The sequence below is a fragment of the Salvia hispanica genome, chromosome 1 (genome assembly GCF_029641045.1).
Source record: "Salvia hispanica isolate PSC_SH4W2 chromosome 1, Shi_PSC_v1, whole genome shotgun sequence".
In the NCBI taxonomy this organism is placed as follows: Eukaryota; Viridiplantae; Streptophyta; class Magnoliopsida; order Lamiales; family Lamiaceae; genus Salvia; species Salvia hispanica.
The window spans coordinates 68,934,267-68,951,709 of NC_142692.1; the positions used below are offsets into that span (position 1 = coordinate 68,934,267).

At 36.0% G+C, this 17,443-nt stretch overlaps 5 protein-coding genes across 6 annotated transcripts; 1 reads left to right on the plus strand and 4 right to left on the minus strand.

Annotated features, from left to right (window-relative positions):
• Positions 1 to 969: 969 nt before the first annotated feature.
• Positions 970 to 2,892, minus strand: LOC125219297 (uncharacterized). 2 transcript variants are annotated; one of them, XM_048121238.2, is made up of 3 exons: positions 2,268 to 2,892; positions 1,394 to 1,455; positions 970 to 1,324 (listed from the first exon to the last, which is right to left on the minus strand). In XM_048121238.2, the coding sequence occupies exons 1-3, from the start codon at positions 2,371 to 2,373 to the stop codon at positions 1,124 to 1,126; spliced, it is 369 nt and encodes a 122-aa protein (XP_047977195.1). In that variant the 5' UTR covers positions 2,374 to 2,892; the 3' UTR covers positions 970 to 1,123. The 2 variants fall into 2 exon arrangements, with proteins under 2 accessions (XP_047977195.1, XP_047977196.1); XM_048121239.2 differs by having other exon boundaries at positions 970 to 1,321; positions 2,268 to 2,890.
• A 1,728-nt stretch (positions 2,893 to 4,620) lies between these two features.
• LOC125224474 (transcription initiation factor TFIID subunit 4b-like) lies at positions 4,621 to 8,693 on the plus strand. The gene is made up of 14 exons (XM_048127877.2): positions 4,621 to 4,861; positions 4,986 to 5,094; positions 5,567 to 5,823; positions 5,923 to 6,018; positions 6,097 to 6,142; positions 6,232 to 6,545; positions 6,850 to 6,980; positions 7,060 to 7,153; positions 7,259 to 7,382; positions 7,490 to 7,557; positions 7,629 to 7,685; positions 7,794 to 7,934; positions 8,025 to 8,093; positions 8,170 to 8,693. Exons 1-14 carry the CDS (start codon positions 4,826 to 4,828, stop codon positions 8,536 to 8,538), a joined length of 1,911 nt encoding a protein of 636 aa, XP_047983834.1. The 5' UTR covers positions 4,621 to 4,825; the 3' UTR covers positions 8,539 to 8,693.
• Positions 8,694 to 8,948: 255 nt separating this feature from the next.
• On the minus strand, positions 8,949 to 10,184 carry LOC125224387 (uncharacterized). Its single transcript, XM_089062318.1, has 3 exons — positions 9,573 to 10,184; positions 9,334 to 9,474; positions 8,949 to 9,215 (listed from the first exon to the last, which is right to left on the minus strand). The coding sequence occupies exons 1-3, from the start codon at positions 10,182 to 10,184 to the stop codon at positions 8,949 to 8,951; spliced, it is 1,020 nt and encodes a 339-aa protein (XP_088918444.1).
• Positions 10,185 to 11,477: 1,293 nt separating this feature from the next.
• Positions 11,478 to 14,713, minus strand: LOC148934485 (F-box/FBD/LRR-repeat protein At5g53840-like). The gene is made up of 2 exons (XM_089062319.1): positions 13,883 to 14,713; positions 11,478 to 11,633 (listed from the first exon to the last, which is right to left on the minus strand). The coding sequence occupies exons 1-2, from the start codon at positions 14,711 to 14,713 to the stop codon at positions 11,478 to 11,480; spliced, it is 987 nt and encodes a 328-aa protein (XP_088918445.1).
• A 970-nt stretch (positions 14,714 to 15,683) lies between these two features.
• On the minus strand, positions 15,684 to 17,053 carry LOC148934486 (uncharacterized). The gene is made up of 3 exons (XM_089062320.1): positions 16,460 to 17,053; positions 16,215 to 16,358; positions 15,684 to 15,944 (listed from the first exon to the last, which is right to left on the minus strand). Exons 1-3 carry the CDS (start codon positions 17,051 to 17,053, stop codon positions 15,684 to 15,686), a joined length of 999 nt encoding a protein of 332 aa, XP_088918446.1.
• Positions 17,054 to 17,443: the final 390 nt, after the last annotated feature.

The window sequence follows — 17,443 nt, forward strand, 5'->3', positions numbered from 1 at the left end:
CATGTAAAATGATGCACTATTTTGGGTGGCTAAGCTTGAAAGAATTGTTCCCACTACTTCCATTTGCCACAAAATTTGGGATGGTCTTGTCTTATAGTAATGTACTATACACTTTTTTTAAATATCATCTCACCTTTTCCATTTTCTTTGTCACACTTCAGCTTTGATTGCATGCATCCTATTAAAATTTTGATTCGATTTCTACTTGGATAGTCTCAAATTTCATGACCCTCAAAATAGTTGTTCTTACTCCCCCGTCCCATAAAAATAATCACATTTTCCATTTTGATACACCATTGCTCGTCATGTTTTTTCTTAAGCGTCTCTATAGAACATAAAAAAATGTGGAATACACAATCATCATATATTGTGGATAACACAATCAAGTTGAGTTTATCATTTTTTTGGCCAAATGAAATTTATATAGTTTGAACCAAGAGATTTTTGAATGACATCCCAAATACCCAATTCCAACTATTCAGCCAACCAAATATTCTTCAATCAATGCAAATTAGTTAATAAATGTTCCACTATAAAATCTAATTTAGTAAAGATATGGATACCAATTAAGTGATGGAGACAAACACATATCAAACCCAATTTACAGAAATTGAATAAATCTAAGAAATCTATGGAGTAGTTTTATTAGAATTTCTTGATATTAATTTTAAAACAAACAGGAACAACAAAGAAAGATAAATGGATTAGTCATAAGTTTATAGCTTTAGCTTGAGCCAAATTTCAATTTCTCATATTTAGTTAATTAAAGAATATAATATTTTTTTATAAAATTATATTTATAGCATAAAATTATAAAAATAGCCCAATTAAAGCCCACCAATCCAACCAATTTTAACCCACCAGGCCCGACCAAGGCCCATTCCTATCTGGAAAATTAACCTATCATATTTTATTATCTCTTCGCTTATTATTTTATTTCTCTTCACTGATCACCACTATTCAAACATATTAAAGTGTGAAACAAACTTTCACTATACAAGGATTCGTACAAGATGATGATCCTCTACAGTCTACACCAAAGTGTTATACAAAACTAATATCCAAAAAACATAACCTAATTATCCACCTAGGAACAGAATATGCTACTACATGCTTCATCACTTTAAGGAAACTCACCACGCTTCGCTTCACTGGGAGGAGGAGAAGGCCCCGGCATGTAAGGCATCAGAGGAGTGCCGTGCTGGATCGGACCGGGTCTTATGGAAGCTGTCGAGCTTGGAATTGGATCAATAGGGCGGTAGTCTTCCAAGTGAACATTGCCCTCAACGTCTGCAGCTTTGCTAGGATGATCCATGTCTTGCTGCTGAATAATAGAAGACTTGTCATAACCACAAATGAAAAGATTGAAAGATCTAAGCTTAAGTGACTGTACCTTAACCTTCCTTCTTTTTATCGTCAAAGCCATAGCCTTCACGCGGCCTATTGAAACCATACCTGAATACGGTAGGAGAAGTGTGAAGGAAACAAATTGTAGCATTCACCACTTAGTTTAGTTACATAGTTATCAAATATGCTGCATTAGAGTGCAAACTAATGAAAACTACCTTCCTTTTCTCTATGGAATCAGACTATGAATCTAAGTTAATTCCAAGAAGGCAAGAACACTTAATTTGTTTCAGCACTTTATTGATTCACTAAAGCCAATATCTGGGTTGGTTGAGTTCAATCTTGTGATTATCTTTTCAAAACAAGACGAGTCATCCCAAATAATATAGCTCACAAAATGAACTTAGCAATCATCTAGGATTATAATTTCAAGATTGGCATAGGAACTGCAAAACAAAGAAATGAGCTTTGATCCAAAAAAGGAGATTAAAAAATTGATCTAAACTCAGCACCACAGAACTGCGTTTCGACAAAGTTTGTAGAGAATCTCAAATGCAGAGAAGGTTTTCTTATGCTGAAATTTGCAAAGGAATGAATATGCAATGACTTAACAAGTTCTTTTCAAGAAATTTCCATCTCCAATTTTCCCTCTTCCAAATTACAACTTCTCTCATGATCCTCCATAACCTTTTTTTTACAAATTCCTGAAGCACCTAAAGCAACACAGTCAATTTGATCCACCCATAGCTCCAACCTTATCTCAAATAGGCCAATTACATGAACAATTACTATATCAGTGAGACATCAACCAAACTAATCATACACAAAAGAGATCTGCAAAATCAACATGTTCATACACATAGATTTGTTCAATTTTTTAGAAACTAATGCTGCAAACAGAAGAGTAAAAAAAGGTTTACCTGGATTGATGATAGTTCCTTCTTTGCTCGGAGAGCTAAGGTACAAAAAGGCAGCTGCCCCCATCACCATCAACAACAACATGAACAAGACGCCAAAACTCCTCATTATCACAGTAGCTGGTTTCAATTTTCTCTCAAAGCAACAAAATCCACAAGTATTTCAAAGCAAAAGTCCTCAGCAGCAGAGTTTCGTCTCCGTTTCTAAAATTCAAAAAGCCCTAAAATCGACCAGAAAATCCGCGGAGATAACAAGGCAGAAATTGGCACAATCCCCAAATGCAAGCATACATACAACCATAATACAACATCATAAATTAAATAGGCGATCGAAGCATATGGAAATCAAATAAAATAGCATAATTTAGCTGAAAAATCATGTGCGTTCGTTGTCATGGCGCCACTGCTACAGGGATTCTAGTTGGGGAAGTAATTGAAATTGAAATTAATTGAGCTTAGCTGCAGAAGAGGAGTAAATGCGGATGAATGAATCGGTAGAAGAGAAATAAATGCAGAAATTGCGGTGGAATTCGAGCCCTTCCTCCGCCATTGATTGCCTCTGCCTCCATTAGCACTCTTCCCTGTGCTCCATTTCTTTCATTTTCTCTTTTTCTTTTAGATTTATTAATTTTATTTAAATTTAGATAAAAGAGTATTAAATAAATAAATTTCGAAGATCTCACATTCACAATCACATATAAACACAATATACATTTAATTTGCATTCTAAATCACTCAAGTTGGGAAAAAAATGATTGCTACAAGAGAACAAAAATACACAATGTTTAGCAAGAGCGGCAACGATCTACAAACTTCCACAACGAACTAGTTCTCCGTGTTTGTCTGCTCTTATTCAGCATCTCCCACAGCACGTGGACATCCTCGTACTCACATGACTTCACGTCGCGCTGCAATTTTATGTGTCCTGCAAATCCGATCGTCCACAAATTACGTCATGCGGGATATAAATATAAATTAAACGGGGAGAACCTGAAGATTCACAAAGACCGATCTTTCTCGAAAATTTGGTCCAAGCTTTCCTCATTGGTGTGATCATTTTGTTCCAACACTTCATTGTCATCTTCAAATATCACGATTTTTAGGATTGATTGTTGAATTTTAATCAATCCCAATGTTCAAGGATTGAGACAAATCAATGAGTTTCAATCATATCCCTTGATAAAAAATGAAAAAAGAAATAATAATCAAAAGAATTGCATAAGAAATCAGAAAAATTTAGGAAGAAACTTAGGAAATTTTTACTCACCAACATGTGTGAGAGATGTTATGCATAATGCATGTGGCCTTATATATGGATGTGCTCAAGAAGAGATTTCAGATCAGGCCAAGAAAAAATGGAAAAAAATGATGTATTTTAAATTTATATTTCTTTTTCTTAGGAAAAGATAATAATTGGTTATCCGATAAATGTGGAGAGAAGAAGAGGGAGAATATCTTTAGTTAGTTAAGATTTGGTCACCTTAAATAAGTAATTATCAGTAATTAGAATTTAGTATCATGATTCAAAATAGGGGTGGGAAGGAAAGTTATACCTTACCGAAACCACCATGCCGTATACCTTACCATAAATACGGTATGCGAAAAAGTCATATTTGTACCTTACCAAAGTTTTCAGTATACCTTATTTTCGATATGACAAATTTTCATACTGATATCGTAACGAAGTTCGATATACCTTACTTTTGCGGTATACCTGACTTTCAACATCAATCAATTAAAATAGAAAATTAGAGTTTTTAAAATATTATTTATAATTTATAATTTTAAAAATAAATTAAATACAATTTATTCATAATTTATATTTCACAATAGATTTTATAATTTAAAAATATATTTTATATATAATTGTGTTTATATTTTTGTGGTATATACCTTAATTTACAGTATATACCGAATTTCGGTATGCAGTTACCGCGGTATTTGAAAATTCATACCGTTACCTTACCGTAATCTTCCGGTAAGGTATCATACCATACCGGAAGTCACGGTATACCGAAAATTCGGTATTTTCGATATTTTTTCGATACGATAAGACCGGTATTTCGATATTTTTATCCAGCCCTAATTCAAAATATGTGCTCAATTGGTTGGGTTGGCTAAAGAAGAAAATTCGGGTGAAAAAGTAAAATAAATAATTGAATAAATTATTATTTTTATCTCTTATTTTAAAAGCAATTTTGATATTTGAATATATGAATAATCAACTATAGAAAATTCAGTTGCCTAAAATCACATTCCGATTTTCGCGCCATATTTGTCTTCGTCCTTCTATAAATACAACGAAAAACAAAAATGAAAACTGTGTGTTTTGACTTTGAAGATCTGATTGAAAAATCTGGCATTATCTCCGTCGAGAAGGCCGGAGTTATCGGCGGCGGCGGCCGAAGCAAAACCGTCTAATTGAGAACCGATTTTCAGCCTCATCGTTTTTTTTCATTTTGTTTCTTCACTTTCTCAAAATTCCTTCCCACTCTACATAAATTCTTCCATTAAGCCCTAATTTGTGCAATAGAAAGCGATCGGTCTCCGATTCCACTATAATGGACGACATCGCGATATTCCTCGATGAAGACGAGGTGAATTCCCCGCCCTAATGATATACTCGCACTCATCTTGGCATCTATTTGAGTTGTTCAGCAATGGCGATTTCTTTTTCTTTTTTTCTTCTGTTTTTGATGTGGCGTCTTGATTGTTTGGCAGGATGAAACAGCGTATTCCGCGGCGGACGTGGAGGCTTACGCAGCAGGATTTGGCAGAGTATTAGAAGGGGATACTTCGACATCGCAGCAGCTCTGTGATCGAAATGCCGGTAATGGTTGGGTAAATTATCAGAGTCGTCTTTGTTTTTTTAATTGTTTGATTTATTGATGCAATTTCTGGTATTGTTGTGGCTATTCAAGATCACTATTTAGCTTTAGGGATTTCAATTGAAGTTTCCCTAAAAATGCCTTGATCTACGAGGTGATGGATCGTAGAAATTCGTCGTGAGGCTTAGGTTTATATTCATTTTTGAGATCTTAGAATGTGGTATATTTAGCTCGACTGGATTCACAAATTATGTGTAACAGTTATACAAAAACACTCCTTTTTCAATAACCATTTTATTGTGAGGATATGACCATTTTATAGTGTTCTCAGTTTTTGACAAAGCATGAAAGATGATTCATATTGTAACTGAGGACTAAGTGTACCTGTTTCTCTAGTGATCTATGGTTCAATATTGATTACCTTTTAAGTATTGTTAAGAATTTTCCTCTTTCATCCGGCTGCCTTATTTCAAGGAAGCAGTGCTACTTCCGATCATGCTGGCAATGCTACTTCCCAAAGCGGGCAAGATATTATGTCTGCGAGGGATAACTCCTCCCATGCCGCCTCCTCAATAATTGCTAGTCCACACATGAGAAGTAGCTGTCAACAGCCCGGTACCGCATTCAAATTGAAAAATATGGTTCCCGTTGGCAGACTGGTTTCCATCCTACAACCCCAACTTGACCAGGACAGAGCTTTGATACTTCAGACTCTTTTGCGGAATCTAAAGGTAGTCTCAAATTCTTTGTTACTAATGAGCCTAGTCTCTCGTCAAGAACAGCCATATCATAGTAGTTTTATGTCCTGACAACAACATTTCTGTCTCCAGAGAAAGGAGATTCCTGTAGATGTAGTTTTACAGCGTATGAGAAGTCTTATTGGAGACAAGATGTTACGACCGGTCCTACTCAATCTGCAGGGTGAGGTATGCCGTGATTAAGTGTTTTATGGTCTATTTGGATCCATGAGTGTAGACTGATCAACTGCAGAAAATGAAAACCAGGGTGCTACTTACTCACAGATTGCTGCTCTCAATCAAGTTCAATCAGGTGGTGCAAATCCTTCTTTTAGCCAACCTAATCAAAAGTTGCTCCAAAATTACCTCTTATGCTAACAAACCTGTTTGATTTTTCTGTAGCACAACTTCCAACAGATGTGAGCATAAGCAACAATGAAGCAGCAAAATCATGTGAGGCGGAGAGGGAAGCAGATTTGCATGGAGCACAAGTAGGCCAGATGTCAACCTCCACGGATAATAAGCAGCAGCATATGCAATCCCCACCGGGATCTTTTTCAACACATATAAGTTCCTGGAGAAGTAGGCAGTTATCCACAACAACTGGAAATATGGCAAACATGAATCCCAACATAGCGACACTACAAATTCAAGCCCAGCGGCCATCATCCACCAGCGAAAAGCAGAAAGCTACTGTTTCTCCATCCATGACTCATGTAAAGAAAAAAAAACAATCAAATAAGCAACAAAAATCCCTGTTCTCCATCCATTATGTTTTTATTACTGTTTCTTTCATCTATCTTGATCTGTTTGATGAGATTCAAATGTAATTTCTGGGTCAGTTCCTTGTAACTATGGAACAGCTGAGGTGTTTTCATGCATTTGATACTCATCCTGCTAAAATACATTTTGTTAAACATCCTCCTCTTTTAGTAAATTGCATTTCAAGCTTGTTGTATTTTATTCTTTTATGCTTATTACTATTCCATCTTTTGTATGATTTCTTTCCCATCTTGTCAGTCAAGCACTCGGCTGCATCCTCTGACCGCTACTGTTGGTACTCAAAATGAATCAAATGCTTCCCCCGAAAAGCCTCCTCTGGCAGGCCAGAAGAAGCCAATGACAGCATATGGTTCTTTACCTCCATCAAGGTGATGTAATTTATTAACATATATCAGATCATAATTACTCTCTATTTAGTAGTGAATTCTCATAAACATATTATGACAGTAAGAAGCAAAAAGTGTCGGAATCCCTTGCTGATCAATTTCAAAGCATTGAGCATCTCAACGATGTTACTGCAATAAGCGGAATCAATCTGAGTGTAATCCCTTCTTTAAAATATTCTACTTCAGACACGATTATGTTTCTATCCATCCCTCCCCCTTGTTTCTGCTCTTAGTTCTTGGTCTTTTAATTACATGAACAGGAGGAGGAGGAACAACTCTTTTCAGGATCCAAGAAAGACAGCCGGGTTTCAGAGGCGGCTCGACAGATAGAAGAAAAGCTGATATTGCAGAAGATTCCACTTCAGAAAAAAATGATTGAGATAAGTCAGTATATGCTTACTAAACATACGTTGCTTGTTTTGATAAGTTGCATTTCTCTTATTTTGCACCATTAAGGTTACTTGTATTGTAATATCCATGCTTCCTGGCAGTGACGAAATCTGGTTTGAAGAATATGACTTCCTGGCAGTTGCAAAGTCTGGAGCGATGCTTATCCTTGGTGAGTTGTGTGACTTGTGATAGCTGCAATTGTGACTTACTTATATATCTTCGTGGAATATTGCATTTTAGGCCGTGGAAGAGAGAATGCACAGAATCCTATCAACTGCTATCAGATTTTCGAAACAGGTTACTTTCCAATCTGCACTTTCTACTGCGATGTGCCTTTGAAATAGAAATGTGTAGGTATGCATCTTCATAAAGAATTCTACAGTAATCTGTCCGAATCCTTTGCAGCGAGTCGATATAGAGAAGACAAGGCACAAGATCACTGTCACCTCTGATGTTCAGAAAGAGGTCATGGCCATAAATCGTAAAGCTCGTGAAGAATGGGAGAAGAAACAGGCTGAAAATGAAAAGTCACAGAAACTGAAGAAAGTAAACACCAACTCCTTCCATTTTTCATTTATGTTGTTTTTGCAGATTGCGCGTGAACTATATATGCATCTCGATTTTGGTCACTTGCAGCTTAATAGTAAAGAATCTAAATATATCGATGCTGATAAGAAGGATGATAAACATGAGAAATCAACAAAGGTATTGATACTAAAAATCCAGTAATGAGCATGTGATTTGTAATATAGCAAGATCTGAAACCTATGCTGTTTTTCAGGTTAACATGGACGAAGCTAACAAAATGCGCGCTAAAGCTGCAAATGTTGCTGCTGGAGCTGCTACTGGAATAAACGATATTACATCAAGATGGAAGTTAATGATTGAGGCCAAGCAGAAAGAGGGCAGATCTCACACTTCATCTGGTCCTCATACTAACAGAGACGTGCGACAAAAGCCTCTAGCATCCTCTACTAACGGAGACATGGGACGAAAGCCTCTAGCATCATCTACAATAAGCACCAGGGATCAAGCTAGCATACCACCACAGGTGGCTCGGACCATTTCAGTTAAGGATGTGCTTGCCGTGTTAGAAAGAGAGCCTCAAATGTCAAAATCGACACTGCTCTACCGCTTATATCTGTCATAAGGCCAGTTATGCTAGTCTGTTGAAAGTTGTCCAGTTACCGCTTATAACTGTCATAAGGCACAGAGAGATGTTCTTGTGATTAATTTCATTATATTTGTATAGAATTAGCAATAAACAGATTGGATTCTTTGATTTTACTTAAAAGTTAAATCTAGTTTTGGACATAACGAGGCCCGCATCACTACCTCTTTAGTATGATCCCCTAAACGAAAGAACAGAGCTTATACGCGCGGTCGAACACTTTCTAAGTTGTATAGGTATAGGTTACCTGGACTTGCTAACAACCCGAGTTAACGATTTTGGCAGAAAGAGGATGAACACCGAGTAGTTGCTATGAGTTTAATAATGAGATTACTTTTCCAGACCAGAATCCATGCAATAAAATAACGATTGTACTAATAAAAAATCCATTAGTATTGTTTACACTTGAAAAACTTGAGTTGAACTTGATGAGATAACTGAACTTGAAGCTGTTCCAGGTGGTCCCTATGAGCTTGTACCACAGCCTCACTCATAACCGGAGCACAAGTATTTGTTTTTTGAAATTCATCGCAACTATCTGAAAAATATGTCATTGATTTGATGATATCGGTCGCACAAGACCCTTGAAACTTCACGGTTTTGAGATGTTGGTGTGGACATGTTTCTCGTGGTGCATCGTCAACAAAGTACAGAAACTGCATAGATCCATATATGCAAGAAGGCAAGTTAGCAAGGAAAAGATGACATTTTATAGTACATGCTACTTTACTAAAAAATTGATCAAACTTCAATTATTTACAACAATATACCAACCTCAATCGTGAATCTTTGAAGACGAGGACATGCTGATATTACAGATGTTATCGGCAAGAAACATCCGTGCTCATATGGTGAGCTCTGTGTAATGATCAACACTTTGAGATTAGGCATCTGAGTGAAGCCTTTCCTCAAAAGCTTCTGCCACATTAAGACAACCAATGAACCATCATCACTATCATCATCATGTATATATATGGCTTCTTACATGCATATTAGAAAAAATAAAACATCACCTTATTAGGGTATGAGAGATACAAGATAAGTATTTTGAGTTGGGAAGTAAAGCAAGATACTGCAGATGGAAAATGATGCATTATATAACTTAGATTTTCAATCCCAAGACTTGCCACAATAAGTCTTGGAACATTCTCGAACCATAGTTGCTCCGGTCTTGCATCAACAATAACTATAGAGAGATTTGGAGCAGAAATGTTGATAACGGATTCGTTAATGTCGCATAGACTTATTTGGAACTCCTCCAACATGAGGGTTGTACCGACGACATGAACATCCGACGTCAACGAGGATTTTGTGATTCGTAATTTCCTCAAAACAGGGCAGTTTTTTAAGAACAAGGAGATGTCTTCACCACTTATTGTCAGACTACTCAGTGACAACGTTTCGAGATATTTCATCGGTCTCATCCCTCCCACCGAATCTCCCAACACAACTGCATGCTCTTTACTCCAACAACACAAGTCTAAATCCAACTTCTTAACTTGTCTCGACCACACAAATTCGAGCCATTTGGTGAATGTGCTTTGTGCTGACTTGTTTACGTAAAAACAGATTTTGAACCGTTTCACGAAAGTGGCTTGATGCGATTTCAGAACCGAATTTACCATTTTGACATTTTTGCACGTCTCCGCTTCCCATGAAGTGTGCTCGATTTTTGCGTTGTCAATACAACTAGTGAATCTGAGACGAGAAGTGTGCTTCCACAAATCCGACCATCGGTGAGAAAGAAGGCTAGTGGCCGCAACATCTCGCATCGATAGGTAAAACAATACGATGAAGATGATGTCGTCGGGTAACTCGCTTATCCGATCAACAACTCCCTTATCACACTGTATTAACCAAACACACTTTAATTAACTAACAACACTCAATTTACAATACTAGCTAATCATATACTTATATATAGAGTTACATGATTTTAAATTAGGTGTGAAATAAAAAAGCTAACCTGTTTCTTTTCCTTTTTCATATGTTGCCAATTTGAGTCCGTTCCGTCCATCAATTTCTTCTCTAATTAAACTATGTTTTGTAAAAACTAAAAAGTTGTATACAAAACCTAGGAACAAAATATATGTAAAATAGCAGTGTGATTTGAGCAAAAAATCTAAGACTCGAATTTTAAAATTTGGTTCGATTATTTCACTTAAAATATAGAGTTAAATCAAATATTTTTCCCTGGTAGTTAGGGAAACTAGTAAATATATTTTATGCAGAGATATTTTATTTTTTGTTGACATAGGGATGGTGTTGTTTGAGTTGAACATAAGAATTAGTACTATGGAAACCTACTTCTTACAATGAACATCAAACTGGAGTTTAACTTGAAACTGGAGTTGAACTTGTTGACATAATTGGGCTTTAATGATTTGATATAGGTTGTCTTCTTTTGGAAGTGCAGTCCAAGTATTTATTCTTTGAAATGCATAGCTTTCCGAAACATATGTCACCGATTGGATGATATTAGCCGCGCAAGAACCTTCAAACCCTAACTTTGTGGATTTTTTATAGTAATAGTACATTGTTGCACCTCCGCGTATGTGAAAATGCATAAAAATAACCAGTTAGCAAAGAAAATATGGCCGAAAAAATCACAAAGTTTGATCAAATTTTATGATTTTAAAAAGTAGTCTATTATATCGCGACATTGACTTTTTTCTAATTGTCTCATCAATTTGAAATTGGAGGAAATTGTGCGTGACATGGAAGCTGAAATCCATGGCACTACAAAAGCCATGAATTTTAGTCTGAAACATATGTACTAGAATATAAGATTAGGCTTCCAAATCATATAAGAAAATTGTCAAATTGGCCATATTTGAAAGTTGAGATTGACATAAATTGAGCACACTTTGTAATTTTTCCGACAATATATCCATAAAGTTACTATACAAAAATATATACTATACCAAAATGAACTTCTGAAGACGAGGACATGCTGATATTACACGAGTTGTTCCCAAAAGAAAGGTGTGACCATCCTTGTACTTATAAGACTTATCTTCAATTACCAGTGTCTTGAGATTAGATAGTTGAGGAAACCCTTTCCTCAAAACCTTCTAGAAAATTAAGACAGCCAATGAAAAATCATCATATGTATTCTATGTATATAAGAAAATTACGCATTAGAACTCGTGTGGTAATGTCTAACCTCGTAGCATAAGATTGTTAAGGTAAGTTTTTGGAGTTGGGAAGTTAAGCAAGATATCATAGAACAAAAGTGGTCCACAATGTATCCTTGAGTTATGAGTCTAAATTTTGCATCAACAAGCTTTGGAACATTCTCGAACCGCAGCTTCCTCGGTGCTGCATCAACACTAACTATAGAAAGACTTGGGGCAGATATAGTGATGACATCCGAACCGTAACATCTACATATCTCAAGACTCTTCAACGCGAGGGTTGCGCCGCTAACATGAACATCAGACGTCAAAGATGAGTTTGTGATTGACAGTTGCCTCAGCCAAGGACAGTTTCCGAGGAACAAGGAGATGTCTTCACCGCTCATTTGCATACCTCCGAGACACAAAGTTTCGAGACATTTCATAGGTCTCAAATCTCCTAACGCAACTCTATGCTTTGCCTAGCAAAGGAAGTCTAATTCCAATCTCTTGACTCGTCTCGACCACACAAATTCTAGCCATTTGGTGACTTCGCTTTGTGCTGACTTGTTTATGTATAAACAGATTCTGAACCGTTCTAGGAAGAGGGCTTGATGCGATTCTAGAGCTGAATTAATCATTTTCACGCGATGGCACATCTCCTGGATTTTAATGCTATTGATGCCGGAAAAGTCAAGATTATGAGTGTGCTTCCATAAATCTGACCATCGAGGTGAAAGAATAGTAGTGGACGCGGCTTCTCTCGTGGATAGGAAAGACAGTATGTTGGAGATGATTTCATCGGGTAATGCACTTATCCTATCATCCGTAAACCCTAAACCCTAAACCACAATATACATCAACATAATCACATAAACCCTAAACCAAAATCAATTTTCAATAAAAATTAGAATAAAGCTATACTACTTCTACATATTAGAAGAAACAGAATGAATTAGAATTATGGAAACATACTAAAAGTCTAAAACAAATAAACATCAAACTGGAGTTGAATTTGAAACTGGAGTTGAACTTGTTGACATAATTGGGCTTTAATTTGTCTTAGGTTGTCTTCATTCATAAGCGCAGTCCAAATATTTAATTTTTGAAATGCATCACTTCCCGAGATATATGTCACCGATTGGATGATATTCGCCGCACTAGACCCTTGAAACAATAACCTTTTGCATTTTTCATAACATGTTGTTGATCTGCCTTGGACAATGTCAAAATACTGCATATGTAAGAAAGCATCAAATAATTAGTTAGCAAAGAAAATATGACATTTCTTGATAAAATCGGAACCACCAAAACCGTCAAATTGATGGTTTACGGATCGGAACCGCCAAAACTGGTTATGAACCGGAACCCGAGCCGCGGTTTTGTACCCCAAGCCCGAACGGGCAAATCCCTTGTCAATTTGGGCCGGTTACGGTTCCATTATTTGGGGAACCAAAACCGGTAGATTTTGCCGTAAATACCACAAAGTTTGGTCAATTTCATGACTTTCAAAAAGAGTCGATTATATCATAACTTTGACATTTTTTTGTCTCATTAATTTGGAAGTGAAGGAAATTGTGCGTGACATGGAAGCCCAAATCAATGGCTTTTATGCAGATTTGTATTATCATTCACAAAAGCAATGAATTTTAATCTGAAAAATACTCTCCAGATCATACACAATTTCCCCCTAAATCTGAATTAATGGGATAATTGAGATTAATGTCAAAGCTAATACATAATTGGTTATATTTGAAAGTTGAGGGATTGACCACACTTTATAATTTTTCCGACAATATACCCATAAAGTTATTATACATGCTACTTTACTAAAAATATATACCAAAATGAAAATCTGAAGACGAGGACATGCCGATATCACATGTGTTGCTGCCAAAAGACAGGTGTTATCATGCGTATAAAAATCCCTATCTGCAATGATCAACGTCTTGAGATTGGATAGTTGAGGAAACCCTTCCGTCAAAAGCTTCTGCCAAATTAAGACAACCAACGAAGAATCATCACAAATAATATTATACGTATATAAGAAAAAAAATTCTCCGTCCATGAAAAATAGTCTCGTTCATTCATTTGGTTCGTCCACCAAATTATTTACATATGTAAATTTTCTCACCAATCACGCATTACATGTATGAGACTATTTTCCATAAACGTAGCGAGTATTTAATTTTTTTAAAATGTCTAACCTTATAGCAAAAGATGGATAAGGCAAGTTTCTGGAGTTGGGAAGTTAAGCAAGATATTGCAGAACAAAAGTGGTCCTTAGTATAGCTTGGAGTTGTGATTCTAAATTTTGCAACAACAAGCTTTGGAACATTCTCGAACCGCAGCTTCTTCCCTGGTGTTGCATCAAGACTAACTACAGAAAGATTTGGGGCAGAAATGGTAATACCGAAATCCCGATCGTTGCATCTTCTTAAATCAAGATGATTTAACGCGAGGGTTGCGCCGCTGACATGAACATCAGACGTCAAAGATGAGTCTATGACACACAGTTTCCTCAATAAAGGACAATTTCTAAGGAACAAGGAGATGTCTTCACCGCTCATTTGCAGACGTTTGAGACACAAAGTCTTGAGGCATTTCATAGGTCTCAAATCTCGTAACACAACTCTATGTTTTGCGCTTAGGCAAAGGAAGTCTAACTCCAATCTCTCAACTCGTCTCGATCCCACAAATTCAAGCCATTTGGTGACTGCGTTTTTTGCTGACTTGTTTATGTAAAAACAGATTCTGAACTGTTTCAGAAAGGGGGCTTGATGCGATTCGAGAGCCGAGTTGACTGCTTTGATGTGCTTGCATGTCTTCGCATCCCATGAGTCGTGCTCGATTTCAGAGGTCTTCATGCTTTTGTGGCCAATACTATTGATATCGAATAAGTCGAGATTGGGAGTGTGCTTCCATAAATTCAACCATCGGGGTGAAAGAACACTAGTGGACGCAGCTTCTCTCGTGGATAAGAAAGATAGTATGTTGGAGATGATATCATCGGGTAACGCACTTATCCTGTCAGCCATAATCCCTATATATATATCAAAATAATCGCGTAAACCCTAAACCCTAAACCACAATATATATAAACATAATGGCGTAAACCCTAAACCCTGAACCGCAATATATATCAACATAATCAAACACCTTAGTTAACAACAGTTGCCACACTGTATATTTTTTTTAAAAAGGCTAACCTCTTTGTTTTGCTTCTTCATACAGTTTGAGTCGATTCCATCCATCAATTTCTTCTTGTAAAGATAGAGTACAAGAAATTGTAAAGAAAAACGTAGGTCTGTATTTACAGAGAGATTTTATATAAGGGAAGATCTGTATATAAAAAATGAATTAATATATATGTCACATAATAATATACCAAAGTTAGCTTATTTATACAAAATTTATTTGTTAATTAATAAAGAGAATGGAAAACAATATCTAAAAGAATATTATTCCAGATTTGAATTCTTCTTCATTTTGGTTAAAGATTAAATTAGTGTTAGAAAAATCAAGAAACAATATTTGTCGTCACAAATACTTAATTTGGGAATAAATCAAATTATTTCAAGCACTTAAACCAAAATTATTAATGGCAATAGTCTTGAAATTCTATTCAATTAATTATAATATTTTCATGTTTTAGTGAGGTTTGAGTTATTGGATTAACAACAATTTGATCAAATTTTGTGATTTTAACAGCGGCGATTATCTATATTGGTAATAGAGTAGTATGTAGTGTAATAACTTTATTAAGAAATGCATGTTGCTCTAATTTTTGTTTTGCTATACTAAATTTCCCTTGACCTCTAATTCTTGTGTTGCTATAATAAATTCCCCTTAACCTTAAAGAAAATTTTCTCCATATTGCAGACATACAAATATGATATGCTTAGCAATCCGAAAATAATAATCAATTTTCAATACACATTAAAATAAAGCTACGTATACTACTTCTACATATTAGAAGAAACATAATGAATTAAGTACTATGGAAACCTACTGATACCCCTGAAAATCAATGTAGAGTTGAACTTGAAACTGGAGTTGAACTTGTTGGCAAAATTGGGCTTTAATTTGATTTAGGTTGTCTTCATTCACAAGTGTGGTCCAAGTATTTATTTTTGGAAACTCTTCACTCTCCGAAATATATGCCACTGATTGGATGATATTCGCCGCACAAGATGCTTGAAACACTAACTTTTTGCATTTTTCATAACATATTTTTGCACCTCTGCCTTCGACGACATTGTAATAAACCTGCATATGTAAGAAAGCATAGAATAGCTAGTTAGCAAAGGAAAATATGACATTTCCTAATAAAGTGAGGGCAAATTGCTGAAAAACTCACAAAGTTTGGTCAATTTCTAATCAATTTTGTGAGTTTCAAAATCATACGCAATTTCTCTCAAATCCGAGTCAATAGGATAACTGAGAAAATTGTCAAAGCTATATATAATTGGTTATATTTGAAAGTTGAGGGATTGACCACACTTTGTGGTTTTTCCGACAATATATTTAAAAATATACCAAAGACAACTTCTGAAGACGAGGACATGCCGATACTACATAAGTTGTTGTTGCTGCCAAAAGAGAGGTGTCTTGCTTGCCCTTATCTTGAATGATCAATGTCTTCAATTTAGATAGTTGCGGAAACCCTTTCCTCAAAATCTTCTGGCAAAGTAAGACAACCAACGAAAAAATCAGTACATATGCATTAAAACTTGTGTCATTCATAAATGAGACTAATTAATAGCGAATAATTAATGTCTAACCTCATGGAGTGAGGTAGATAAGGTAAGTGACCGGAGTTGGGAACCAAGGCAAGATATTGTAGAAAAAAAGTTGTTCATAGTAATTCGAGTTCTGATTCTAAAAATTGCGACAACAAGCTTTGGAACATTCTCGAACCGCAATTGACCTCGTCCTGCATCAACAAAAACTGTAGAGAGCTTTGGGGCAGAAATGCTAATATCGAAATCCCGACCATTGCGTCTACGTATATGAAGATGCTTCAACGCGAGGGTTGCACCGCTGACATGAACATCAGACGTCAAAGATGCCTTCGTGATAGACAGTTTCCTCAACAAAGGACAATTTCTTAGGAACAAAGAGATGTCTTCACCACTCACTTTCATACTCCTCAGACACATAGTCTTGAGATATTTCATAGGTCTCAAATCTCCTAACTCAACCTTATGCTTTTCACTCGGGCAAAAGAAGTCTAATTCCAATCTCTCAACTCGTCTCGACCCCACAAATTCGAGCCATTTGGTGACTGTGCATTGCGCTGATTTGTTTATGTAAATAAAGATTTTGAACCGTTTCAGGAAGAGGGCTTGATGCGATTCGAGAGCTGAATTAACCATTTTCACGTGCTTGCACGTCTCCGCATCCCATGAATTGTGCTCAACTTCAGTGGTTTTCTTGTCATTGTTGCCAATACTATTGATGTCTATAAAGTTGAAATTAGGAGTGTGCTTCCATGAATTCAACCATCGGGGTGAAAGAACACTAGTGGATGCAGCTTCTCTCGTAGATAGGAAAGACAGTATGGTGGAGATGATATCATCGGGTAACACACTTATCCTATCAGCCGTAATCTCTAAACCCTAAACATATATATAGATGCGTGATCAAATACTTACTAATTTACAGTAATAACTAATAATTAATTTCAATTTTGTATGTTAAAAATATCAACACAAACACAATCACATAAACAATAAACTCTAAACCACAATATGTATCAATATAAT

What these genes read in the sequence shown, in the direction of transcription:
- LOC125219297 (XM_048121238.2), bottom strand. Translation starts at nt 2,373, where the DNA reads ATGAGGAGTTTTGGCGTCTTGTTCATGTTGTTGTTGATGGTGATGGGG. An exon ending in AGGAACTATCATCAATCCAG is followed by an intron (nt 1,456 to 2,267) that starts GTAAACCTTTTT and finishes TACCGTATTCAG; the next exon opens with GTATGGTTTCAATAGGCCGC. An exon ending in TAAAAAGAAGGAAGGTTAAG is followed by an intron (nt 1,325 to 1,393) that starts GTACAGTCACTT and finishes TCTATTATTCAG; the next exon opens with CAGCAAGACATGGATCATCC.
- LOC125224474 (XM_048127877.2), top strand. Translation starts at nt 4,826, where the DNA reads ATGGACGACATCGCGATATTCCTCGATGAAGACGAG. An exon ending in TCTCAATCAAGTTCAATCAG is followed by an intron (nt 6,143 to 6,231) that starts GTGGTGCAAATC and finishes ATTTTTCTGTAG; the next exon opens with CACAACTTCCAACAGATGTG. An exon ending in AGTCACAGAAACTGAAGAAA is followed by an intron (nt 7,935 to 8,024) that starts GTAAACACCAAC and finishes GGTCACTTGCAG; the next exon opens with CTTAATAGTAAAGAATCTAA.
- LOC125224387 (XM_089062318.1), bottom strand. Translation starts at nt 10,184, where the DNA reads ATGGTAAATTCGGTTCTGAAATCGCATCAAGCCACTTTCGTGAAACGG. An exon ending in ATCTCTCATACCCTAATAAG is followed by an intron (nt 9,475 to 9,572) that starts GTGATGTTTTAT and finishes ATGTGGCAGAAG; the next exon opens with CTTTTGAGGAAAGGCTTCAC. An exon ending in TTCAAAGATTCACGATTGAG is followed by an intron (nt 9,216 to 9,333) that starts GTTGGTATATTG and finishes GGATCTATGCAG; the next exon opens with TTTCTGTACTTTGTTGACGA.
- LOC148934485 (XM_089062319.1), bottom strand. Translation starts at nt 14,713, where the DNA reads ATGGCTGACAGGATAAGTGCGTTACCCGATGATATCATCTCCAACATA. An exon ending in TATCCATCTTTTGCTATAAG is followed by an intron (nt 11,634 to 13,882) that starts GTTAGACATTTT and finishes TTAATTTTCTAG; the next exon opens with AAGGTTTTGAGGAAAGGGTT.
- LOC148934486 (XM_089062320.1), bottom strand. Translation starts at nt 17,053, where the DNA reads ATGGTTAATTCAGCTCTCGAATCGCATCAAGCCCTCTTCCTGAAACGG. An exon ending in TATCTACCTCACTCCATGAG is followed by an intron (nt 16,359 to 16,459) that starts GTTAGACATTAA and finishes TTACTTTGCCAG; the next exon opens with AAGATTTTGAGGAAAGGGTT. An exon ending in GTCTTCAGAAGTTGTCTTTG is followed by an intron (nt 15,945 to 16,214) that starts GTATATTTTTAA and finishes TTACATATGCAG; the next exon opens with GTTTATTACAATGTCGTCGA.